Genomic DNA, 22,893 nt, shown 5'->3' with positions numbered 1-22,893 from the left:
TTTTGAAATAGTTGTGAAATCCAAATCTGTGTTTACGTAGCTTCCATATCTTACCTGTTAAAAAAGATGATGATACAAGATAGAGAAGCACATGTAAAGGGCACAGGTATATCTTTTACAAGTGAAAGACTTAAGACTTCCAAAATTTTTAGTAGAAAATTTTCCCTTTACCTTCAGTAAGTTAAAAGCTCCCTTTTTTTTCCTCAATAAGCAGTCTCATTTCCATCAGCTGGGAGAGAGCAAGCCTGGGCATCTACAGTCTGCTACTTGTCCTACTTCATGCATGCTTTCCCAGATGGAATAAATCCCCCTTGGACTTGTTTACTGAGGGTTTCTTTTCTTTCATTGACTGTACAGGAGTCTAAATGACTAAATTAGCATAAGGCTTTTCTTGTCTCCCTGCTCTGCTCACTTCCTCCACTACCAGGCTTGGCACATATCCCTCCCCAGCTGATTACGTGCACACAACTCATTCCTGCTCTTAGTCATGATGCTGTGTGGCAGAAGGTCACCCCAGCTCTCTCCTGAGTGCTCCAAAGCCAAGACCACAGGGGGGTTTGCAACAGCCTGAAAAGCAATCAGGAGTTTTGCAGCACTGCTGCAGCCGCTCGGTCAGCTGGGGGTGCTGGTGAGGGAGAGCCAGAGAGGATGTGACAGTGCCGGTGGGCAGACCCCAGGCTGGCTGGCATGGGCTGGGGAGGAAAGCTGCTGAGAAGCCCAGAGCCTTCCTTCAGCCAAGGGTGACTTGATGAGCAGAGACTTCAAGGGACATTCATTCCATCCACCTGCAGGCAGATTTCTGCAGAGCAGAAATCTACAGAGCAGATTTCCATCTACAGAGCAGATTTTGGCACTTGAATTAGTCACTGTAGGCTCCTTTCCAATGAAGGCAGAGCAATGTCCACTTCCTAGGAAAGATTTATTGAGCTATTTTAGGCACCTTTTATATGAATTGCTGTCTCAAAGTAACTGTTTTCCTGCTGTGACCATAAAGGGTGTCTAGGTGGCTTGACATCAGCAAGAAATATGGTAAAAGCACAACTCACTTCAAAGGAATGACAGAAAGTACTTGAATGATAACTCTATTAGGGGTTACTAAAAAGGTAAAGCTCATCCTACTGAGCTAAAAATAATTAAGAGCTAGGAAAGAAACTTGGGGGATTTATCCAGCTTGCCCCCTATTTCCTTACTCTTCCCAAGCTCAGGCTTACTGCCCCTTTGTTAGCTGTTGACCTGAACCCTTGATCTGACACAGGATGACACACTCTTGCAATCTTATGACCAGCTCTGATGTTTCCATCTCCCCTGCATTTTATCAGATGAATTGCACCCTTCTTGTCTCAAAACTGAGTTCTGGACAGCAAGCAGTATGTGCTTTTGCAAATTAAACTGCAGTGTAAATAAATGAATGAAACAAAATATGCTAGGAAAGTGGTCTTGTTGTGAAACCTGAGACAAAAAAACAGCAGAATCTGGTTTTTTGGTTATGGGTCAATTTACATGACAGCAGGTCTGATGTGACAGACAAGATATGCCTGATCTCAAAGATCTTTGCCCAGTTAGAAGGGCTCACTGGAAGAGCTTTAAACTAGATTTGTAGGGAGAAGGGGATAAAACCAGTCTAGACAGAGACAAGCCTGGAGGCAGTACATCAGTGTTTGGTGGATGGAGTGCCAACATGCTCCTCTAGCCTGCTGCTGCTCCCTCGGTGGCAGGGGGTGGAGATGGATGGAGATCCACGTGGCAGCAAAGATGCAGGTGTCAGTGAGGTGTTAGAAACCACACAAGTGTGTGAAAATGGTCATGCAGGACTCAGGGCTTCCACCCCCAAGAGGGCAGTGGGGACAGCAGCCCAAATGAAGTGCATCTGTACCAGTGCATGCAGAATGGGCAATAAAGAGAAGGTAACAGGAATTGATTATGCAGCAGGAAAATTGTGATACAGTTGCCATCACGGAAACAAGGCAGGGAGGCTTGCACAGCTGGGGTATTGCAGTGCAGCCCTGTCAGCCTGACTTCAGTGCCAGGGAAGATCATGGAGCATCCTGAGTGCCATCAAATGGAACATGCAGGACAAGCAGGGGATCAGGCTCCCAGGGCCATGGGCTTTTGAAAGGCAGGTCCTGCTTGACCAAGCTGTCTCCTCCTATGACAGGGTGACCTGCCCAGTGGATGAGGGAAAGGCTGTGGATGTGTCTACCTAGACTTTACAAATCCTTTGACATCATTTCACACAGAATTCTCCTGGAGAAAATGCTTGTGGTTTGGATGGGTGCACTGTCCACTGGGTGAAAAAGCTGGACCCAGAGAGTGGTGGTGCATGGAGTTAAACCCAGCTGGTGGCCAGCCATGAGTGGTGTTCCCTGGGGCTCAGAATTTGTGCTAGTCCTGTTTAATATATTTATCTGGATGTGGAGTTCTGGCACACCCTCAGTAAGTTTGAGGCAACACCAAGCTGTGTGGGAGTGTTGATCTGCTGGAGGGTAGGAAGGCTCTGCACAGGCTGGATCCATGGGTGAGGCCAATGGTATGAGGTTCAACAAGGGCCAGGTGCCAGATCCTATACCTGTGTCAAAACAACCCCATGTATTCCTCCCAAAAAAACCTCATCTATCTATAATTTCAAAGTAATCAAGGACCAGAAAAGGGAAAAGGAGTATTCCATAACTGAGGGGAAAAGGTATTTTCGAGTCCCTTCTCTTCCCTGACACACTTTACTTGAAGTACTACTAAGTGTGGAGCATCTGCTTGGCCTCAAGGGCAAGGCCAAGAAGAGCAGAAAAGCCTTTTTAAGTGATTGCTCAGGCATTCAGAAAAGTGCAAAGGAATGTGTTCAGGTGAGGACATTCACTGTGCAGGGAAGGGAGAAATAACTGCTGAGGGAGGTCATTACCCTGCCAAGTGTGTTCCTCCAAAAAGCAGAAGGCAAAGGGAGGCCAACACTGAAGATGATGCAAAAGCAGATTGCAGAATGGAGCAACCCTGGAGCCCTGAGGTGGGTTCTGCAGCCCTTCTCCTGCACAGAGGAGAAAGATATTGGTGGGAGGCTGGCAGTGGAAGAAACATCAGTTTGGGGGGGCAAACTGTGGTATGAGTGTACACATATCAGTGTGTGCATCCCAGCAGAGGCGTACACGGAGTATCGAGCATTCTGCACCACACAGCCTTGGCCTGACACACTTATGTTTGTACAACGCGCACATTTTCCTGGAAGGTGTTCCACCTGCCTTTCCCAGGGGAGCCCGGAGCGTGCGAGAGCGGCTGCCGGGCCCCGTGCCGGGTCTGGCGGGGCAGCGCCGCGGGAGCGGGAGCGGGAGCGGGCACGGCCGGGCGGGGCCGGGGCGAGGAGGCAGCGCCGGGCCCCGGGGGCGGAACGGGACGGGACGGGACGGAGCCGGGAGCGGCCATGGGGAAGCTGCTGGCGGTGGCTCTCGTCGGGATAGCGGCAGCCTTGGCGGCGGAGCGGCTGCTGGCATTCCGGTGGGTGAGCGGGGATCGGAGCCGCGGGTCCCGGTGCCGGCGGGGCGGGACGGGGCTGAGCCCTCCCGGTGCGGGGCTGAGCCCTCCGGGTGCGGGGCTGAGCCCTCCCGGTGCGGGGCTGATCCCTCCCGGTGCGGGGCTGAGCCCTCCCGGTGCGGGGCTGAGCCCTCCGGGTGCGGGGCTGAGCCCCCCGGTGCGGGGCTGAGCACCCCCGGTGCGGGGCTGATCCCTCCCGGTGCGGGGCTGATCCCTCCCGGTGCGGGGCTGGGCCCTCCCGGTGCGGGGCTGGGCCCTCCCGGTGCGGGGCTGAGCCCTCCCGGTGCGGGGCTGAGCCCTCCCGGTGCGGGGCTGAGCACTCCGGGTGCGGGGCTGAGCACTCCGGGTGCGGGGCTGGGCCCTCCCGGTGCGGGGCTGAGCCCTCCCGGTGCGGGGCTGAGCACTCCGGGTGCGGGGCTGAGCACTCCGGGTGCGGGGCTGGGCCCTCCCGGTGCGGGGCTGAGCCCTCCCGGTGCGGGGCTGAGCACTCCGGGTGCGGGGCTGATCCCTCCCGGTGCGGGGCTGAGCACTCCGGGTGCGGGGCTGAGCACCCCCGGTGCGGGGCTGAGCCCTCCGGGTGCGGGGCTGAGCACTCCCGGTGCGGGGCTGAGCACCCCCGGTGCGGGGCTGAGCCCTCCGGGTGCGGGGCTGAGCCGGGCGGCGGCGGCGGGCGCTTCCCTTCACCCTCCGGGCGGGAGGACTCGCAGCTCCCGGACTCGGGTACAGCGTACCGAACACCTGCCCTTGCACCAGCGCAGTGCCAGCCAGAGGGGAAGGGTTCTTCATCATCATCACCACCATTGCCGTCAGTATTTTCAAGGGAGCCGTTTTTTCCCAGAGAAGATATAGGCACCGTGATGCCCTTTTCATCCAATTTCGGCATGAACTAACTTAGGGACCATTTATGCAGTGGAAATGCCCTTTGCACTGAATGGATGTGAAATCCTCCCCAGGATGATGGGAGCAAGGGGGACAAACGAAGAAGGTGCCCAGGGGCAGGGGGTAGTACCTCTGTTTTTATAGAGCCTGCAATTAACAGGGATGTGCCAAAAGCACTGTCTGTGAATTTACCTCATCTCCTGCCGACTGGCCAAACAGTGACTCCAAATAACTTGCCAGAAACTTGGGTTATGCTCTACCAAAGCTGACCTCTGGATAACAGTAGCCCCTATGTACATGAGGTTTCCTGTGATGGAGCCCAGACTGTGGTGATCCTAAGTTGTGACCTCACTTGCTGTGAGCTGAAATGCCCAGCCATGTCATGCTCCATATCACACACCTCATGCCATGAATGTGAACACTGGTGTTACAGCAGCTTCTGTCCTGAAAGCTCCCAAATGTGTCACTGGTCCTTTCAGGTCAAAAGTGATGCTGAATTGCTGTATTGGAAAGTGGCTAAATCATTATAATTTTGCTTATGTTCACAAGGATTCCAAATGCCTGATTTCAAGCAATGACATCCAGCTAATTGAACTTTGGGTAGATAGTAGTTGTATCTAATTACAGAAGGAGAGCTTTACTGCCTGGACTCTGGTGCCTGGCATGGATGATGGCTGCATTAAATCTACCATGAGTGTTATTGGTGATAGCCATGGTCATATCGGGGCCCTCCTGTCCTGGAGTTGCATAAACTGGGACAGCAGCACTGGAAGATACTCCCAGGCTTTAGTGGGGTGAGCCATTTCAAAGTGCTGTGAAGAGCAGAGGACTCCACCTCTCCTCCAAACTGAATGAACAAATGAAATGTTAGGAATCTGATAAAGGAGAATCTCCATGAAGAAGCAGGATGCCCCTGTCTCTGTAGCTCCCTGTGGGTTTTCCTTGTGTGCTGTTTTCTGCAAACTGCAATGTACCAGCAGTCTTAAGAAAGTTGCCAAGTTTGGAAACACACAACTTCAGATCACAAAGTACTCTAAAAGTAATTTAACACAGTCTTGAGAGGAGAAACTGTGGGTGGTGTTAGCTCTTGCCAAGGGTCTTTTTTATTCATCCCCTACCCAGAGGGCAAGAATCCAGCAAAGACTTTCTGTAGACTTTCTGTAGAATTCCTTCTGAATTTGTTAAAAAACCCCAGAATCAAATCCCAAGCGATTCATGATTGGTTAGTCTAGAGATGAAGAAAACTAAAAGCGAGAGAGGTCTTTGAATATGGAATGGGTTCCTTCTGAAGGAAAGGGAAGGCCTGTGGTCTGTGTCCCATGAAGTAGGGCAGCAGGTGGAGGACTCAAAACTGGAAAGAGAAACAGTGAGGGAAAAGGTGCCATGCACTGGACTTGCACCAAGTGGCAAAAACTCTTGCTTTCTTTGAAGTTGTATCCAGCACATATTGCAGGTCTTCCATATTCCAGGCCGTTGTTAGTATGGCCAGTTGGTAATCTAGGCCATCTGGCTGCGTGGCTGAGGCTGTCTGAGCTAGATAAACTCACACATTTTGGAAAAGCCTCTATATATGCTGCAGGCTTGTGACTGGTGTCCTTTTGAATTACTCTCATTCCATCCCATGAAGTGTTTCCCTGGGAATGCTGTCGGGATATCATCATCCCTTGCTGGCTGCTGGCTGAGTTCCTGCTGTGCTTTTGGCTCAGGGTGGCTTGCAGCCTGCCTGGGAAAAGCTGGGGAAAATAGGGAAGGGAAAAACCCTAAGCAGGCAGCAGTGCAGCTTCAGGCAGGATCCCCCTGAGCCACCCTGGAGGGTTTGGTGGGTTTGGCTGTGCCAGGATGCCAGTGGGTGAGGGGGCAGCGGGGGGAGATCCCTCCTGTGCTGTTTGTGGGCTGGGAGCCAGCATCATGATCTCTGTCAGTTCTCCTGTGCTGGGAGAGAGGGCTTGGGAGGGTTTAACTTGGCTCCTTTCCTTTGCAGTTGTCTGCACTTTTTTACTGTTTTTTCTTATTTTCTTTTGGCCTTATATTTACAAACTGTGTCACTGATACAGCACTGAAGCAATTTACAATGCATATTTAAGTGATTAAAAAAATGCAGCACTGACATACCATATAGTGCTCAACTGCATGACATATTTTTCATATCACTGACTGATACTGCTGTTTACTTTATGTTTATGCCTAAAACCATAACATAAACATGGCAAGGTTTTGCTATGGGATCTTTGTGTTCAGAATTTCCTGTGTTTGCAGCAATAGCCTCAACATATGCATATGATAGTCATGCAAAAGAGTTACTACGTTAGGTTAAATGCTTCCTTCTGGGCAGAAAAAAAAGAAAAGAAAAGAAATATTCTAGCACACTAGAATATGTAGAAATGCAACGCATTTTCTTGTGTCACTGCAGACCAGCATGGTCAAACATCCTGGCTGTTGTGAGGTGGTGCTCATGCAGATTTGCAAACAACTTGGAGCAGAGAAATACAAACTTGTGTCTGCCTGTCTGTATCTGTTTGTCCAGTGAAGTATGAGCCAGAGGTGGAATTTTATGCACATTCATGAATGAAATAAGCAGTGATGAAGGGTAGTGCTTGGGGTGGTTACCAGGAGTGAAGAGGATGGGACAGGGTAATTGCTGAAAACTGCACTACCAACTCCTGCTTGTAAGGGAAAGAGTGTTCCTGCCTTGCAACAGTGCTATTGCTGCCTTTGAATGTAGGCAGGAAATGAAGAAAGTGCAACTGCTGGTGGCCTGGTCACCAAAAATAGGCAGTGGGCTGCAGTAGAAGATTGCCCTCTCCTCTTGTGAAATGTTGGTCCTAACTGCAGGGTGCTTCTATGTTTAGGTGTCTGAAACCTGAAGAAAATGTGGTTATGTTATCATCTGAGCTGCAGTGGGTCATGAAAGCTTGTTACTGGAGCTCATGAACAAAATTAACTTTTCTGAAGTTACTCAGAGTAGAAGAATCACTTAATCCTTGGTCATGTGTAACCATTGCAGTGATTTGGAGCAGTTGCTGTTGTTGGTTCTGGAGTTTGCTTATTCAGTACTTTACGGCTGATTTGTTGCTGCAATGTGGCAGACAATAAAGCTGAAAACTAGGAAAGTTACCTGTTTTCAAACTGGCTGCGTGCTGTTTAACCCTGCTCTTTCCTCTTGCAGGAGCAGACTCAATGCTTCACGGGAAGTAGCCCCGGTGAGCCTCCCGGACTGCCGGCTCATTAAAGGGATCGGTACGTGCTCGAAATAACTGAGTGCACTGCTTTTGTCCAGCCCTCTTTTGTAATGGCTTCTTAAAGCCAGCTTCCAAGCCTGATCCCAAAAACAAAGTGCTAATTTGACTTTGATTTGCTACTTGGACTTGGAGGTAGGGAGAAACTGCAGGAAGAAAATAGTACTGAAAAACTAGCTGGGTGTAAGTAGGTATTAAGTTTCTTTTCCTTTTCTTAAAATTGAGTACCTTGTAAACACTTCTTTGCTAAGTCACCTAGAAAATGATTTGGCTTTCAGATGAGGGTGTGCTGGCTCTTCAGGCAGGTACCTACAGGAGGCTGTCAGCTGGTTACGCCCTGGAGATGGGAAATGCTGCAAGGGTGTGTGAAAACTGCCAATCACTTGCTTTTAAAATTTTAAAAGTTTAATAGTAATAAAATGGTGATAAAAATAGTGATACAATTAGAGTAATAATAATTTGGACAATTTGAATTAGGACAATATGAGACAACAGAAACAAAGAGTTACAGACATCCAGGTACCTTTTTCTGGGCAGCATAAGCCCCAAAAAGGACACACGTTAACAGAGGATTAACCCTTAGAAACAACAGCCTGTTGCATATTCATACACCTCATGCATAATGCAAAAATTCCATTCAAATACAGGAGTCTGTCTGGTCATCATCAGCTTCTTCCTCTTAATCCTGACAGTGTCATCCCACCCGAGCGAGATGAGAAGAAGTAAATTTCTCCTGATAATGGAGCAATAAATTCTCTTTCTCTGAAAGATTTAGGTGTCCTGTGACTGCTATCTCAGTATGAGTCCTTTCTTTAGGAAAAAAAAGTATCCTACATAGCATAGTTTCTATTTTAACATTTTGTTATAATCTAAAACTATATTTAACACACTACTTAAGAGACTTAATACAGCATTACTTTCTAACACAAGACATATAATATTCATTTTAATATTTGTGAAAAGCCAATCATAAAATACGCATTTTCACAGGTGGAAGCCTTAGGAGAAAGCCACAGGCACATGGGGAAGGAGTGGCTGCTAAATGCCAGCCAGGCTGCCCCTCCTTAGTGCCACATTTTGGAATATTTGGGAGCCACCTGGTGCTGCAGTGCCGGGAGCTCGGCGCGGTTGTGCAATGCAGCTGTGGGTTCCAAAGAGCAAGGGGTCATGTTTGTCATCCTAGTCTGGTTTGCAGAGAGGTTTAACAGAGTGGCTCAAATGTTGACTTTGTACTTTAGGCCGTGTGTTTAGCACACAGCGAGATTTATGTCTTGGTTTTTTTCTCTCCACTTAGGATAATCAGTTTATAAAATTGATAGCTTTGAAATGGATTTCTTTTTTGTGTCTCCCTTTCTCCCAAAAAACCTTAATACAGGCTTGATGGCTAAGGATTTTCCCCTCTTTAGTATTTTTGGAAATGGCTTAAATTATGTTGAAATTTGTCTGGATTTTTCATGTGTAAAAAGTCATTGGATGAGCTTTTACAGCCTTGTCTTTGAGCTTGCTGAGTCAGTGAGTTGATTTCATAAATCTTGTTTCTTCCTTGTGTCAGGATTCAAACATCTTTATAAAGTCAAATTGCTGCTATGAATGTGTATATGCAGAATTCCTGTGCTTGAAAATACATACAGAAGAAATTGCATTGAAAAAATTTTCCAGGTCTTTTAGATTAAGCTGTAATTTACTTATACAAGACTATGAATGATGCTTGTTTGGTGGTGATTGATATAAGATAATTTCTGAGTAATTTTTTAAGCATATCACTATTGCAATCTTTATAAGGCTTTTTTGCAACATGATTGTTCTGTTAAGGAAAGAAGAAAACCTGGAAATGACAGATAGAGTTGTGTTTCGTTTCTGAACAGTGTCTTGGTTTTTGTGCCTGACATTTACATGCAGATTAGGTTATTTCTGAGAACCTCTCTCTGCTTAGAGGCAGTGGATCCATTTACAGATCTTCATTTCTGCTTCTTTCTGGCTAGTCTCATGCTGCCCCTTCACAGAGAGAACTGTACCTTGCCTTGCCTTTGCTCTGCAGTTTGCTGCTCATTAGAAAAATAAAAATGCCAAAAAATTAGTTTAGCAGGTCCAGTGTGGCAGAAAGAGAAGTAACAAAGGATTGTGCAAACTGAAAATTGGCACATTTACTCAAATGTCTTCTAAAACTCATTTGCTGTGACCAGGGGCTTATATCATTCAGGGTGACCAAGGACCCCTGAAGCTTAAATGCTGCCTAGGTAGTATTGTTCAGACATGGGGTTCTGCTGTACTTGGATCTGTAAGGTTGCTTGTGTGGATGACTTTGTCTTAGGATGTCTTTGTACATGGATGTCTTGGCGTCTTGGGCCTTTTTCCTTTAAAATGCTAGGATAAAGCTGAACAATCAATCTGTCTTTATTTTAATGCTTAAATAAGTCCTCCTGAACTCTTAAATGTGACATAGATCCCAGAGTTGGATCATCTGGATCTGAGTAAAATAATCTTAATCTATCCATTCTGTATACGGAGGAGCAGACCTCTGGTACAGTCCGTGAAATGTAAGTGATGGATCTAAGTGAAGCAAACACAGAGTAAATGGAAAACTTCTCTAGTGGACCTTTTTCTTTGTGCACAGTTGCATCTCTTCTGTGTCTTACTGTAATCTATTTAGCTTTTCAAATATTGTGCAATATAAGCACAGATGCAAACATTGAACAAACAAAAATTGCACCTTGTCCTAAGCCTCATTCTCAAATATGTAGGAAAGGCTGTATTTGTAGAATAAACACCAGCTTCTGAGTTGTATTGATGCCTTATCATATTACTGGTTTATAATAAACTAACTATATCTCCTGTACTAATTCCTAAAGTTCAAGAAGCTACTACAGAAGTTGCTGGAAACACTTGCATCTTAGAACAATTGGTGGGATTGGACAAAACAGTGTCACACTTTTGGACATGAAACCTAGATGGGTGTTTTTGTTAAATACACCTGCAGAACACATCATACTGAGATAAAATAAAGAGCAACAAATAAAGAATAAAGAACAACATTTCTAGAGTAGGCAGCAGTTTTTCACACTATCTTTTAGTTTCTCTTAAATGCCACCACTCTTCAGATAATCCCATGGACAAGCTGGGCTCAGTGATACGATTAAACAACAGAGAGTGCACACAAGTGATACCTGAGGAGTCAGCTCCTAACTCTCCTGGCCCACAGGGCCCCTGCAGCAGCAGCAGCAGCAGCAGCAGCAGCACAGAGCCCTCCCAAAAGGACGTGCAGAGAGTCCCTGAGCTTCCCTGCTGTGTGCCTGCAGCCCCTGCCCGGCGGGCTGGATCAGCAGGGCTGTGCTGAGTCAGCATTCCACTGCCCTCCTGACCACCGGCTTCCACACATTCCAGGACCCGGCCATGGAGCGCCCAAAATGTGCTTTGCTGGGCAGTTTCTCTTGGAACAGTTGGGTGCAGGGCTCTCAGTGTGCTCCCTCCACTGGAAACTTGGAAAGTTTTTAATGATCTGCTCCCAATTAGCCTGCTCATCTTTCTGCTTGGCAGCCTCACCGATTCAGTAGCGATAAATGATTATATCTCTGTTTATTCACTCACCAGTGTGTGCTGCCAGTAAAAGCTGTCTGTCCAGCTCATGTCACCATGGCAATTGAGCCTCAGCATTTCTTTATGCAATTAGCTTTGCAGCAATCCTGGAAAGTGGAGAATTACCACTAACCCCATTTTATAAATTAACCGAGGCTTGGAGAGACTGGGGCAAGGGAAAGGAGTTTGTGGCTCAAACCAGAGTGTAAGCTGAGCTGAGAAAAAAAAAAAAGAGCCCAAATTCAAAACTTTAATTGGTAAATACAGGCTCTAAGTGTTTCTGGACACATCAGTGCAGATGTTGTCTCCTGCTTGAGTTAGTCAAAATTCAGAACAAAAACCCAGGGTGGGATAACAGCTGACTCTTCCCAAAATGCATTTCAGACATTGTGCTCTTCAGAAGGCAGGGTTACTCTGCTCATTGCTGTCATGGGATGGAACAGGAACTTGCTGAGGTTGAGGAGGAGCTGGCCCTGGCCAGAAGTGAGAAGTTGTGCCTCTGCATCTTCCCAGGGATGAGATAGGGAGGAACTTTCCTGGATGGGTGAATTTGGGGTTCTGGTTCCTCTTCACAGAGGCTGCCAGTGATCCCAGGATCAATTACAGCCCAGGCAAACCAGTGCTTGGATAAATAGGAGTTGCTTAAAAGCAAACAGCAAACTCAGCTCAAATTTGCCGGTGCTTCCTTGGGAAGAGGTGTTGAGGTGCAAAGGATTGTGTGAGCCATGCAGGCTCACACATGGTTATGGCAAAATAGGAGGGTGTGTAGAGACAAGCTGGGTGAAAGTTCTTCAGCAGGTTTTCTTTATCAGAGCCATCGTGTTGATGGCTCTGATAAAGAAAACCTGCTGAAGAATTTTCTTTAAGCAAGTGCTCCTGAGTGGTTTCCCTCATGATCTGGAAAGTGACTTGTGAGAAATGCTGGTTTTACTGGTGATTTGGAGAAAAGAGAGGAGGTTTCTCAGGGAAGAGGTGGAAATGTGGGAGGGAAAACAGCCTTCAGCATTAGACTAAAAGCTCTTGGGAGAGTGCTTTATGAAAGCCTAAAATTGCTCAACTGTTCTTACTAAAGAGTTTTTATTTTATCTTCCTTTCTTAAAAGGGAAAAATATTACAGGAGCTACAGGAACTGGCAATATTGGAAGTGATTACCTGTAGTTGAAAGTGAGGTCTAACTATGAAAACCCTTAGCTGTTACAGATATAGTAGGTTCTCTGTCACTTGAGAGCTTTAACTAAATATTTGGCAATCCATTTTTGTGAAGTGTCTGAGCTCAATCAGGAGAATTAGTGTGCACAATTCCCACAGCTGACTTATGCAAGCCTGAGGCCTGAGTCAGGGTATGGTCCTTCCCTGGAAATCTCCACGCCCACACCAATTGCTTGCTGCAGAACACATCCTCAGGAGCTGGTGATTCATCCCACACCTGGAGATTCATCTCACAACATCTGTGGGCACCTGGAGCTGGGTAGGAGACTGCCTGGCCACTGCAGGGGCACCCCTGGGCCCCAAAAGAGGTGAACCCCAGTACTATTTCCTAACCCAACGTGCTGTCTTCTGCTACCACTTTTAATGCAGTGGCCAAACTTCCACCAAACTTCATTGTGTGCGTGGTCATATCAGAAAGGGTCATTCATGAGAGCTGGAATTGTACTTAAAAGGAGATTTTTTCAATGGGAAATGCTTGATGTCACCTGAAAACCTCTGTTTATTTCTGTTTTGCAGAAACTGGTTCAGAAGACATCGAAATACTTCCCAATGGACTGGCTTTTATCAGCTCTGTAAGTCCCCATGCCACCTCCCCACGCTGGGGCTTGCCTGCTTCCTTACCTGCAGAAGCCATAGGTGAAAGGAGCAGGAGGGGCTCTTTTCTGCAAGTCTGACTGGCTCCCAAAGAGCAGCCCAGTCCTATGTTGGCTTAGCTGTCATTCCCTTCAGCAAGTGTGCTTCTTGACACAGAGGTGGTGTTGGTGGCTCTGACACAGGTGTCCTATCCACAGGTGACTTACCTGGCCACATAACCTTGGCTTTCTTTCATGCTACTTCATTGAAATGTGTGGGAACTCAGCACATCCTTCGGATGTCCAGAGTTGCCGAGAGCCCCGTCGGGGGGCTCGGAGACCCTGGCATGCTGCCCGGAACACCTGGTGGCTTGATTTTGATCCTTCCAGTGAATTGCCAGCTTGGCATGGGGATGTGAAAGCCACACAGGTTTGAATGGTGTAATGACAAGGTGTTCACAGGGTGAAAATGTAGATTTTAGGATTTTTGGTATAGGGGTTATGGGGACAAGATGGAGGAATCAGGGCGTGTCTAGTCCTTCTTCTTTCTTCTTCTTGTTCTCCATTTTCTGCAGTGGTGTTGGCACTTTGGGATTGGTTTAGAGTAGAGATGAACTGTCTAACATAGGTGATAGGTATTGGGAATTAAGTGTAAATATGATATACATAGTTTGTAGTATAAAAAGATGACACCGCCTCGGGGGCGGTCAGAGTGCCTATGGCTGCCTTGCTGAGCAGATCTCAGCTGGGCAGAAAGAAAATTTTGTAGATAAGAAAATAATAAACAACCTGAGGACCGAAAAAGTGAAGAGTCCAGACTCATTCTTCAGAGCACGGGCTGCCACAGAACCATCCCACGCATCTCGGGGCAGAGAACAGACAGCCGGCCGAGAGAAATGTTGAAATGTCTATCCTCTGCCATGTTAAGAAGCTGTGTTAATTCCCTAAATTTACAAAAACCAACAAATTTTATGTATTGATTTTGCTGTTCCTGATTGGTTTTTTGCCTTCAAGAGATAAATTTTCAACCTTTTCTTTGCAGTTATGGTGGCTGGCCATGGGACCTCCTCATGTGTGCTTGCAAGTCTGATCAAGGCCATGGCTTTTTCAGCCCTGTGATGCTCTTGTTTACCGTTTATCTGGGAATTATTTTCTTATTTTCTTTGGATTCTACAGGGCTTGAAATATCCAGGAATAAAGAGCTTTGCCCCGGATAAGCCAGGTGAAATATTTTTGATGGATTTGAATGAAGACAATCCCAGAGCAGTGGAACTGAGAATCAGCCGAGGGTTTGATCTGGCATCATTTAACCCTCATGGAATCAGCACCTATATAGACAGAGGTAAAGAGCTCGAGATGGTGGCAAATATCAGCCTAGAGAGCACAATCAGGAATCCCTTTGCAGCCTTGCCCCACACCCCCAATGGTGGTTCTTGCTGGGAGACAAAAAGGTTTGGGGTTTTTTACCTTTATTTTGCCCTTTTCTGAATGTCAGTTGCCAAAGGAAACACATTTGCACATAATTTCAGTCTGTCTGAAACAAAAGGATGCCCTGGATATTAAAAGGAAAGAAAACATGGTAAAACTTAGAGTTGAAAATCACAAAAAATTGATTTTACATTTACGTCTGTCTCACTCCTGGGTTTGAGTGTTTTGAGGAGAAACATCCTTCACTGACTAGTAGTGCCCAGAATGGAAACTTTGTGGCAAAAGAGTAAATTATCAACTCTCTGTAAATTACAGAACCTCTGTTACTCTTTGGCCAAGCCAGATTCTCTTCTCCAAGGCATGTTCTCCTACATCAGGCTCTGACTACCAATAAAGTATCTTTTCCCTGTCCTTTCATTGGGGGTTTTAGCAGGGCAAGTAGAATTCTGCAAGTATAAAGAAAACAATTGCTGCAGCTTGACCTGCATCCCCATACAGTCACCCTTTAAGGGAAGGTGTTGGAAAAATCAGTGGTGGCTAATTTGGGTCCTACCAGAAGGGCTGGGCAGATGGGCAGCAGCCTTGCACAGAATGCAGGGGAAGGGTGCTCCTTCCACTCTCCCAGGGGATGTGGTAGACAAACCCAAGAGCCCAAACTGCCTTGGCCACAATCCCTTCTTCCAACTGACTGGGGCTGTTTCACAGATTGCAAAACCCAGTGGCTTGGGTATAAGGATAAGGTGGTAGTTTCTTTCTTCCTTGGAAGAAATAGCAAAAATCTATTATTAACAAAGCAGTTCCCCGTAGGGCCAGCCTGGGAGAAAAGCAGCTGGAGGTCTGGACGTGGTTGCAGAGGCATCTTGCAGAATGTGGGTACTCATCCCTGTGCCTCTGCAGAGCCATGAGACAAATGCACCACACTCAGCATGTGCTCTGTGCTCGAGGCTCCCTCAGGGCTGGGCTGCTCAGCCACACAGACTGCTGCAGAGAATTCAGCTGCTTCCATTTCTTTTTCAAGATGACACCGTGTACCTCTTTGTTGTGAACCATCCCCACCAGAAGAGCACAGTAGAGTTGTTTAAATTTGTAGAAGATGACAATTCTCTTGTACACCTGAAAACCATTCGACATGACCTTCTGACAAGGTATTGGGCTCAAATACAGATCAGGCTGCATTGGTGAAATCCAATGTAGGACGATTTTTGGGTTTAGGCTATTGTTAATATATTTCCTCTTTAACCAGCATCCCTGTTTCTTTTACTGATTACTTCTTATCTGTGTAATCAAAAGCAGTGTTTCTCCAATCTGTTCTCTAAATTAGATTTTTAATAGTTGTATCACTAAATTAGTCTTAAATGCTGCTGTGAGTGATGCCAGTGAATTAGCTTGGCATCCATTTCTCCTTTGTTCATGTAACCCACACTCAGGTCATTGCAGATATAAGTCTCCAGATATTTTATTTTTCGTTTGGATTTCCTACATTGTAAAAATAAACACACATTTAGCTTTTTCTGTTTTTCTTATTTTTAATACAAAATTTTTTTGGTCTGTCCTACTGCAATATGATTGTAATAAACAGCCAGATTGATTAAGTTGTCACAACACCTACCTGTTCTCTGATTTCTAATCGAATGTAATGAAAAAGAAAATAATACTAATAATACTACTACTAATAAAAAAAAAGATATTGCCATGTACTTACACACAGGTATCCAGATCTCTAGCTGATGCCCTATGGCCCTATTCAGGTTTCAGCACTGCACTGTCCTGGCTCATAGAAAATAGAAGTTAAAAAGGATCTAAATAATTTGGTGACTACTTGAAGTACATCTATAATTGCAGCCTCTTTATGGGTATTGATGGCCATGTCCTGACTGTATTCTGGGCAGTCCTAAAATGCTCCTTCATATCTCTCATTTAATTTTTTTTTTAATTTCTCTATTCTCTTTATTTCTTTTTTAGTATGAATGATATAGTAGCCATGGGACCAGACAGCTTCTATGCTACCAATGACCACTACTTCTCTGACTTCCTCTTGATGTTCTTAGAAATGTTATTGGGCTTAACCTGGTCAAATGTTGTTTACTACAGTCCAAAAGAAGTTAAAGAGGTAGCATCTGGGTTTTATTCAGCCAATGGAATTAACATTTCACCTGATAGAAAGTAAGTTTCTCATTACATTAGATTTTGTTTTATCACACAGAAGTATCTGGAGGTCTTAATTTGTACACCTGGTACCTCTGTGGTCAGGTGTCTGAAGTGGTTCATGTAAGGCAAGGTGCTGCCTGTGCAGCACAAGTGATGCAGAGTGTTTGTAGCACACAAGTTTTGTGTCTCAGTTTTTAGCAGCAGTGTTTGCTGCATTGTGTGGTACTTTATAGGCAACAAGGTCAACAGTTGCTGCATTTTAACCAGCTGGTTAAACAGGAGTTTGTGTGTCTTGCTTGCAGGATTAATGGGGCAGGGTTTCTGCAAGCAGGGAGTGCTGTACAGTCCTACACCTGCATGACTGAATCAACCACTCCTGTGGTGTGGACACGTGATTTAGGAAAAAATAAAAATTGTAATTGTGATTTTCTGGTTCCAAGGCTTATTTCAGTGTCATAATGGAAAAGCTGGCACAGTGTGAAGCTACACTGGCACATCATCAGGTTGCCTTCAGTGCCCTGTGGGTGGCTTGCAATGTCTGTTTGTGTGTGGGCTTGCACAGGAGGAACTGTCTAGTTTTGGTCTCTGTCTACTCATATATATTAAGAGGTGCTTTTCTTCCTTTTGAAGGTACATCTATATTGCAGATATATTGGATCACAATGTCTATGTCATGGAAAAACATGCTAACTGGAGTTTAACCCATGTGAAGGTAAGGTGCTGCTGTTCTGTAAAAAGGAGGCAAATGTGGATTTTGGACAGAATAGTTTCAATGAATGCTTGAGATTTCAGCATGATCATCTGTAAAGTTCTGGTCTGGGTGGCTCCTACTGTGGGTTTGCAGAGGTGTCTGCACACCCTGTTACAGAGCTTCAGATCTTCCACCCTCCCACCAACAACCAGGGAGGAATCCTTGGGTATGCTGTGGAGCTGTAGTGGAAATCTGCCTCAGGCAGTGTGGGTCAGAGCACTGAAAGCATCCACAGAGGTGTAGGTGTGGATGAGCTGATGGGGGAAGCTCAGAGCAGCAAGCAGACAGGGGTGGGGATGATGCATACCAGAGGAAAAGACAAACAGAAGTGGGGGGAAAAGTATTTATTAAAAAAAAAACGGTCTAAATTATGTCAGATGAAACAAGTCTGTTGGTTATGTTGTAGTTTGCTTCCAGGATTTCTGATAGATTTAATTTTTTGTTTTTTTCTGTGTTGGCTAGACTCTGCAGCTGGACACGCTGGTCGATAACTTGTCTATTGACCCCCACACTGGAGACATCTGGATAGGATGTCATCCCAATGGGATGAAGCTGTTCTACTATGATCCTGAAAATCTTCCTGCATCTGAGGTGCCTTTTAGGAGTCATCACTGGTCTCTTGGCTATGTTTGTGCTGGAAAGTTGTTTTGTTCAAATCATGCTGGTATAACTTAGCATTTCATAGAAAGTGCCTGGCACAAAGTGCCTTTGTTAAAGCAAAGACCAAGCTGGCTTCTGCTCTCAAGTGAGAGCCTGAACAGCATATACTCACTAACAAACACCTATTCAGATCCTTGGGCAACAGCTAAATAATTTCCAACCAGTAGCTCAGTCACTTTGGACTCCTCAGGCTGCTTTCTGTGCAGTTGTGGACATGCACACAGATTCTGATGAGCTGCATTAATTACTGAGCCAGCACCTCTTTGCCAAACTGAACATAATTGACCGAGTGCAAAGCGTGACCGGAAACATTTCCGCAGGAATGATTAATTTGGGCAAGTGTGGTTCATCTGTAGGTAACATTGTAATTCTTTCTATGAAATCAGTGAGGTACTGGCATTGGGCTAGGAGTGCAGCTGGCTGCTGTCCATTGGATTTCAGCCTTGTCTGAAGCTCCCTGTAAGACACTTCTCAAAATTACCATGTTCAATAGCAGTAGATTTCTGATACTAGGCAGCTGTTTACTCTGTCTGGGAAAAATATGAAAATAAGAAGATATTAACTAACTCTTAGTCTGGAAAAAAATGTGCACATTCTTAGTGGTGGGGATGACTGCCTCACTTCCTTACAGATGTTTTCACAACAACATTAAAAAAAAAAAAAAATCGCTGTTCATGGACCATGCTTCACTAAAGGGCCTCTCAGAGGAATCACATGGTTGCAATTATCAGCAGCTGGTCATCCTAGCTAATTTGTTTAAGCTAACATGCTGATGTTCCCCCTCTCCCTGGAGCCTTTTCACCTGTGACCATTTCAAGAGCTGTGTCCTCCCCCCGCTCTGGCAGGTCCTGCGCATCCAGAACATCCTCTCGGAGCAGCCCGTGGTGACGCGCGTCTACTCCGACAATGGCTCCGTGCTGCAGGGCAGCTCCGTGGCTTCCATCTACCAGGGAAAGCTGCTCATTGGCACAGTCTTCCACAGAGCTCTCTACTGTCATCTATAGCTCCTCACAGGCAAGGCCTGCTGCTGTGGAAAGGATTTCATTCCTTGGGAACTCACTTAGTTTCTGCTAGATCTGCTAACAACAAGACTGTTCCAATAAAGGTTAACTACAGTAATGGAAATGTATTTTAGCCTTCCTCTCCAAAGTGAGACTTCTACACAATAGTAAAGCACATGGAATTGAAGGTGAGAAATTAGTTTATCTGTGTAATGGGGAGGACCCCATGTTGTTAACATTGAATTGAAGTTCAGTTTCAGATTGTTAATGACTAAACTGTCAGACACTGAACTATGTGCTGGCTGGATTTCTGGTTTGTTGTTTGGTTGTTTTTTTCCCCCCATGAGAAAACCGATTTTGTGAATGAGAATTGCTGACTACCAGTGTGGTGTGTATTCTTGTCACTGACCCCTGGGCCTTCCCAGGGACTGTGCTAGGGGTTTTTCTTCCAAACCTTCCTGTTGGCTTTCCCTAATGCTTCCAAAATAACTGGAAGGAGAATAAATGTCATTTCTGTCTCATTCATTTCCTCTTCCCCCTTAAAGCCATTTCCCAGTGTTACTTCAGTTTCATAAATTTGTTTTAGTCCTATGAGAAAAGAGTAGGGCATCACTTTGGAGAGGTTTCTGACTGGGTCTTTCAAAGGGAGTTTAGAAAATCTTTTTTTTCTCTTAAAGAGCGGGAAACATCTACACACCTTCAGCAGGAAGTGCATTAGCAGTTACTATGGTCTGTCACTACAAAGGGAGCATTTCTGGGCACTGTGCAGTGACTCCCCCAAGCCATGGTCACACATGTTCTGTGTTTAACTTCAGCTGCTGTGGAGCTGATTCCTGCAGCACTGCTCTGCACCAGGCAGCCCTTCAGGTATACCTGGCATCAGTTACTGACATTTTGCACTGCCAGAAGCCCCCCAGGTTTCCTTCAGCTAGTGTTTTTGGGATGATGTTAGCAGTCATTTGCAATGAACTGAACTCAGTGTCCTTTGAAGCTGGAGCTCATGGGGTGAGCTCTCCTTGCATTAGCATAGATGCCCTTACTCTCAGAGCAGCTCCTGCTGCACTTTCTGAGTTCCCAGCTGTGATCAGCTCTCCAATTTTGTGAGAGTTGCTGACATTCAGCTAAAGGCTCTGTGTTACATGTGGGATCTCTCCTGCTGGGCTTGCCACTGTGCCTGCAACCTACCTGCACTGGCCCTTTTCAGCATCTTGGCAGCCCCTCCAAATGCTGCCACCAGACAAACATCCCTGAGGGCCACCAGCCCCTCTGCATCCTTCAGCTGATGCAGTAGATTTTCCTCACTGCAGTTCTTCCACTACTGTGCAGAATAAAGACAGGCTGCTCCTGAAGTGCAAGCATGGGAGGAGAAAGAGCCAGTCCCTGGGTGCTGATTGCCAAGCTGGCTTTGCTGTTCCCTCCTGCCTCTGCTCCAGCACCAGACACAGCCCCTCTGGTCTGAACAGAACATGGAAAGTCCAGAAAACACAGGAGTGCTTCTGCCTTTAAGACAGACCAAATAACCTGCTTTGTAGTGGCCCAAACACTGAGATAGGATGTGGAGTGCAAACCTCCTCTGTCTGTGTTCTGCTGTTCTGGCTGAGGCAGTGCTGCAGGCTGAGGTTTGGGTGAGCAGGGGCCCTGAGCAGTAAATGTGTGTGCTGACACCTCTTGGCTCCTGCACCTTTCCTTTCTAACAAGCCTAATGGCTTTCCCCCACTGGTAGGGAAAGAGAAACTGCTCCTTTCCTGAGCAAAAGGGACAGCTCTAATGAGCAGGAAGCCAGTGCAGGGCTTGTGCCTGGGGCTGCGTTGCTGCACAGGAAGGACGGTGTCACCCCACTCCCTCGGCACACCTGACTGGGCTATGGGTCCTGCCACATCCCCTCCTGCCCCCACAAACCCTCTGCTCCACCCCAAGGCCTCACATGGCTGCTGGCACAGCCACCATGGTGTAAGGCACGTCCCTGGGCACAAGAGTTGTGTGAGGCTGAAGAACAGCCGGTGCCACTCTGCCCTTCCAAATGGCAGCAGCTTCCCTCTGCTGCCATGGCCAGCACTCACACACACCCAGTACCAACAGTGGTCCCTGCTCTTTGTGGTGCTTTGTACCCCAACAGCACCTGCTGCAGGGCTCAGTGATGGCTGGAGGGGCAGACCTGGGTGCCAGTAAATCACACAGCTGATTGATTTGTCTCTTAGCAGGTCTGTGCACAAACTGTGCTTGCAGCTCCTCTCCAAAATGCTCAGTTGATCTGGGGACTTGAGCACAGTCCAGGCTTCACTGTCTGCCCATGAAGCTTTGGATAAGGACTCATCTGTCTGGAACACAGTTCTGAGTCTTTTGCTGCCCATGGCGTGCAGCCCTTCTACAGAGCAGAGCCAGCCCTGAATGAGGGCAGCTTTTGTCTCATCCCTTTGCAGAACTTTGGCATTACCAAACTCTGGCTTTCCTGCTCCTTCCTTAGCAACTTCTCTCCCTGCAGGACACTTTCAGCTTCCCTCCTAAGTGGTGTACTTTCTTACAGGAACTTGTAATCCATTTTCAGCTATGAAGAACAGATGTCATTCCCAGAGCCCAAGCTGAAAGAACTGTTCTGAAGGAAGTTCTCACAGCAAGGAGAGCTTGGGCTATTTACTCATCACTGGCTTGCACTAGCATTCTGAAGTGATTATTCTAGGATTGTGCCACTTTTTGTTCTGAACTAAGCTATGTTCTAAAGAGTTCCATCACATATCAGTGGCAGTGACACAGCTGAAGTGCCAATCAGTCACTTTGCAGGTCCTGGATTTACTCTCTGGTTGCAGAAGGGCAACAGCCACTTCCCTCTGCAGTGCAAAAGTAACCCACCAAAACATTATTTTCACATTTTACTGTTGCTTAAAACATCTTCAAATGAGCAAATCTACATGTTGTTGGATCTTGTCAAACTTCTATTTTTTAAACTGGTTTTGGCTTTTCAGAAAATCAAAACTGTCTTCACTCATCACTGGCTTTTTTCTGTTCTAAACTGCTCCTGTGCTGAAGATTTTCCTGTTGTTCTGCCTGCAGATTGAACCATGGGCAAGTGAGGGCCCTTATCTTTTCCTACAGCGTTTGAGAGGAGAGACATCACAGCTGTCTGCTGTTACTGGCAGTGACATTGGACCCGAGGGCAGGGAGCCCATTGCCAACCTCCTGCCAGGTATCCCAGCCTTGCAGGGCAGAGCTGGGAGCTGGAGCAGGGCAGGACACAGCCAGCAGCAGGTGCTGTGCAGCAAGAGCCTCGCTGGGCTACAGCTCCTACCCCTGGCAGTCTCAGGCAGAAACAGCAGGGTGTAGGATGCAGCTCAAGCCTGCCCTCCCAATTACCAAGTAACCTGCCCACAGAAAATCCAGGCTTGCAAGCCCAGGGAGGGCATAGCCCATCATCTTTAACATGCTGTAGAGACTGGAGCAGTTCTGGGCATTTCTGAAACTCAGCTGCAGCTCTCTGAGACAACTTGCACAAACAGGAAAGACATATGTACAAAAGGCTCCAGGCCTAGGGAGATGCTGGGCAGACACATTTTGCATGTCAGTTGTGCACCCAGAGCATCTTAGTATATCTATTTTAATTAAGATAATAATTTTAGGAATTTAGGATTCTTTTTATTTCTTGCAGGTGGTGCCTGTATTAGTGGAAGGTAAGATTTATGATTCAGTCACTGGGAAATACAAACTGGGTTAGTCAGATTAAGTGCACAGTGTTTGGCCTAGATTCTGCCAGATGTAAATCCACTGAAATGACTATACAAATTGCACAGTCTGTGCCCTTCCATTTTCCCTAACTTAATGCTTTACTAAAATCAAATAAATAAAAGACTTATTAAACATATTCAGTGAAAGAACTGCTTATGTTGAATGTGTAAAATGCCCATTATAAATAACTTACACTTGAGTGT

At 46.3% G+C, this 22,893-nt stretch overlaps 1 protein-coding gene across 4 annotated transcripts; it reads left to right on the top strand.

The window, feature by feature from the left end:
- The first annotated feature begins 2,933 nt into the window (after positions 1-2,933).
- On the top strand, positions 2,934-22,826 carry LOC129134929 (serum paraoxonase/arylesterase 2). Of its 4 annotated transcripts, none has more exons than XR_013181298.1 (10): positions 3,322-3,480; positions 7,562-7,632; positions 12,930-12,985; positions 14,162-14,327; positions 15,432-15,558; positions 16,376-16,576; positions 17,192-17,273; positions 17,775-17,903; positions 18,818-19,161; positions 22,022-22,826. XR_013181298.1 is itself a non-coding variant. In XM_077175074.1 (9 exons), the coding sequence occupies exons 1-9, from the start codon at positions 2,949-2,951 to the stop codon at positions 18,974-18,976; spliced, it is 1,038 nt and encodes a 345-aa protein (XP_077031189.1). In that variant the 5' UTR covers positions 2,934-2,948; the 3' UTR covers positions 18,977-19,498. The 4 variants fall into 4 exon arrangements, 2 of the variants coding, with proteins under 2 accessions (XP_077031189.1, XP_077031182.1); XR_013181295.1 differs by having other exon boundaries at positions 21,498-22,826; XM_077175074.1 differs by lacking the exons at positions 3,322-3,480; positions 22,022-22,826 and adding an exon at positions 2,934-2,995 and having other exon boundaries at positions 18,818-19,498.
- Positions 22,827-22,893: the final 67 nt, after the last annotated feature.

The sequence above is a fragment of the Agelaius phoeniceus genome, chromosome 1, assembly GCF_051311805.1.
Source record: "Agelaius phoeniceus isolate bAgePho1 chromosome 1, bAgePho1.hap1, whole genome shotgun sequence".
In the NCBI taxonomy this organism is placed as follows: domain Eukaryota; kingdom Metazoa; phylum Chordata; class Aves; order Passeriformes; family Icteridae; genus Agelaius; species Agelaius phoeniceus.
Note: the sequence above shows the minus strand (reverse complement) of the source record. Positions and strands in the feature narration are given on the sequence as shown.

Excerpts from the sequence above, each read along its gene's own strand:
- LOC129134929 (XM_077175067.1), top strand. The coding sequence starts at position 3,407 with ATGGGGAAGCTGCTGGCGGTGGCTCTCGTCGGGATAGCGGCAGCCTTG. Across the intron at positions 3,481-7,561 it reads GAGCGGCTGCTGGCATTCCG|GAGCAGACTCAATGCTTCAC; the intron begins GTGGGTGAGCGG and ends TTCCTCTTGCAG. Across the intron at positions 15,559-16,375 it reads CGACATGACCTTCTGACAAG|TATGAATGATATAGTAGCCA; the intron begins GTATTGGGCTCA and ends TTTCTTTTTTAG.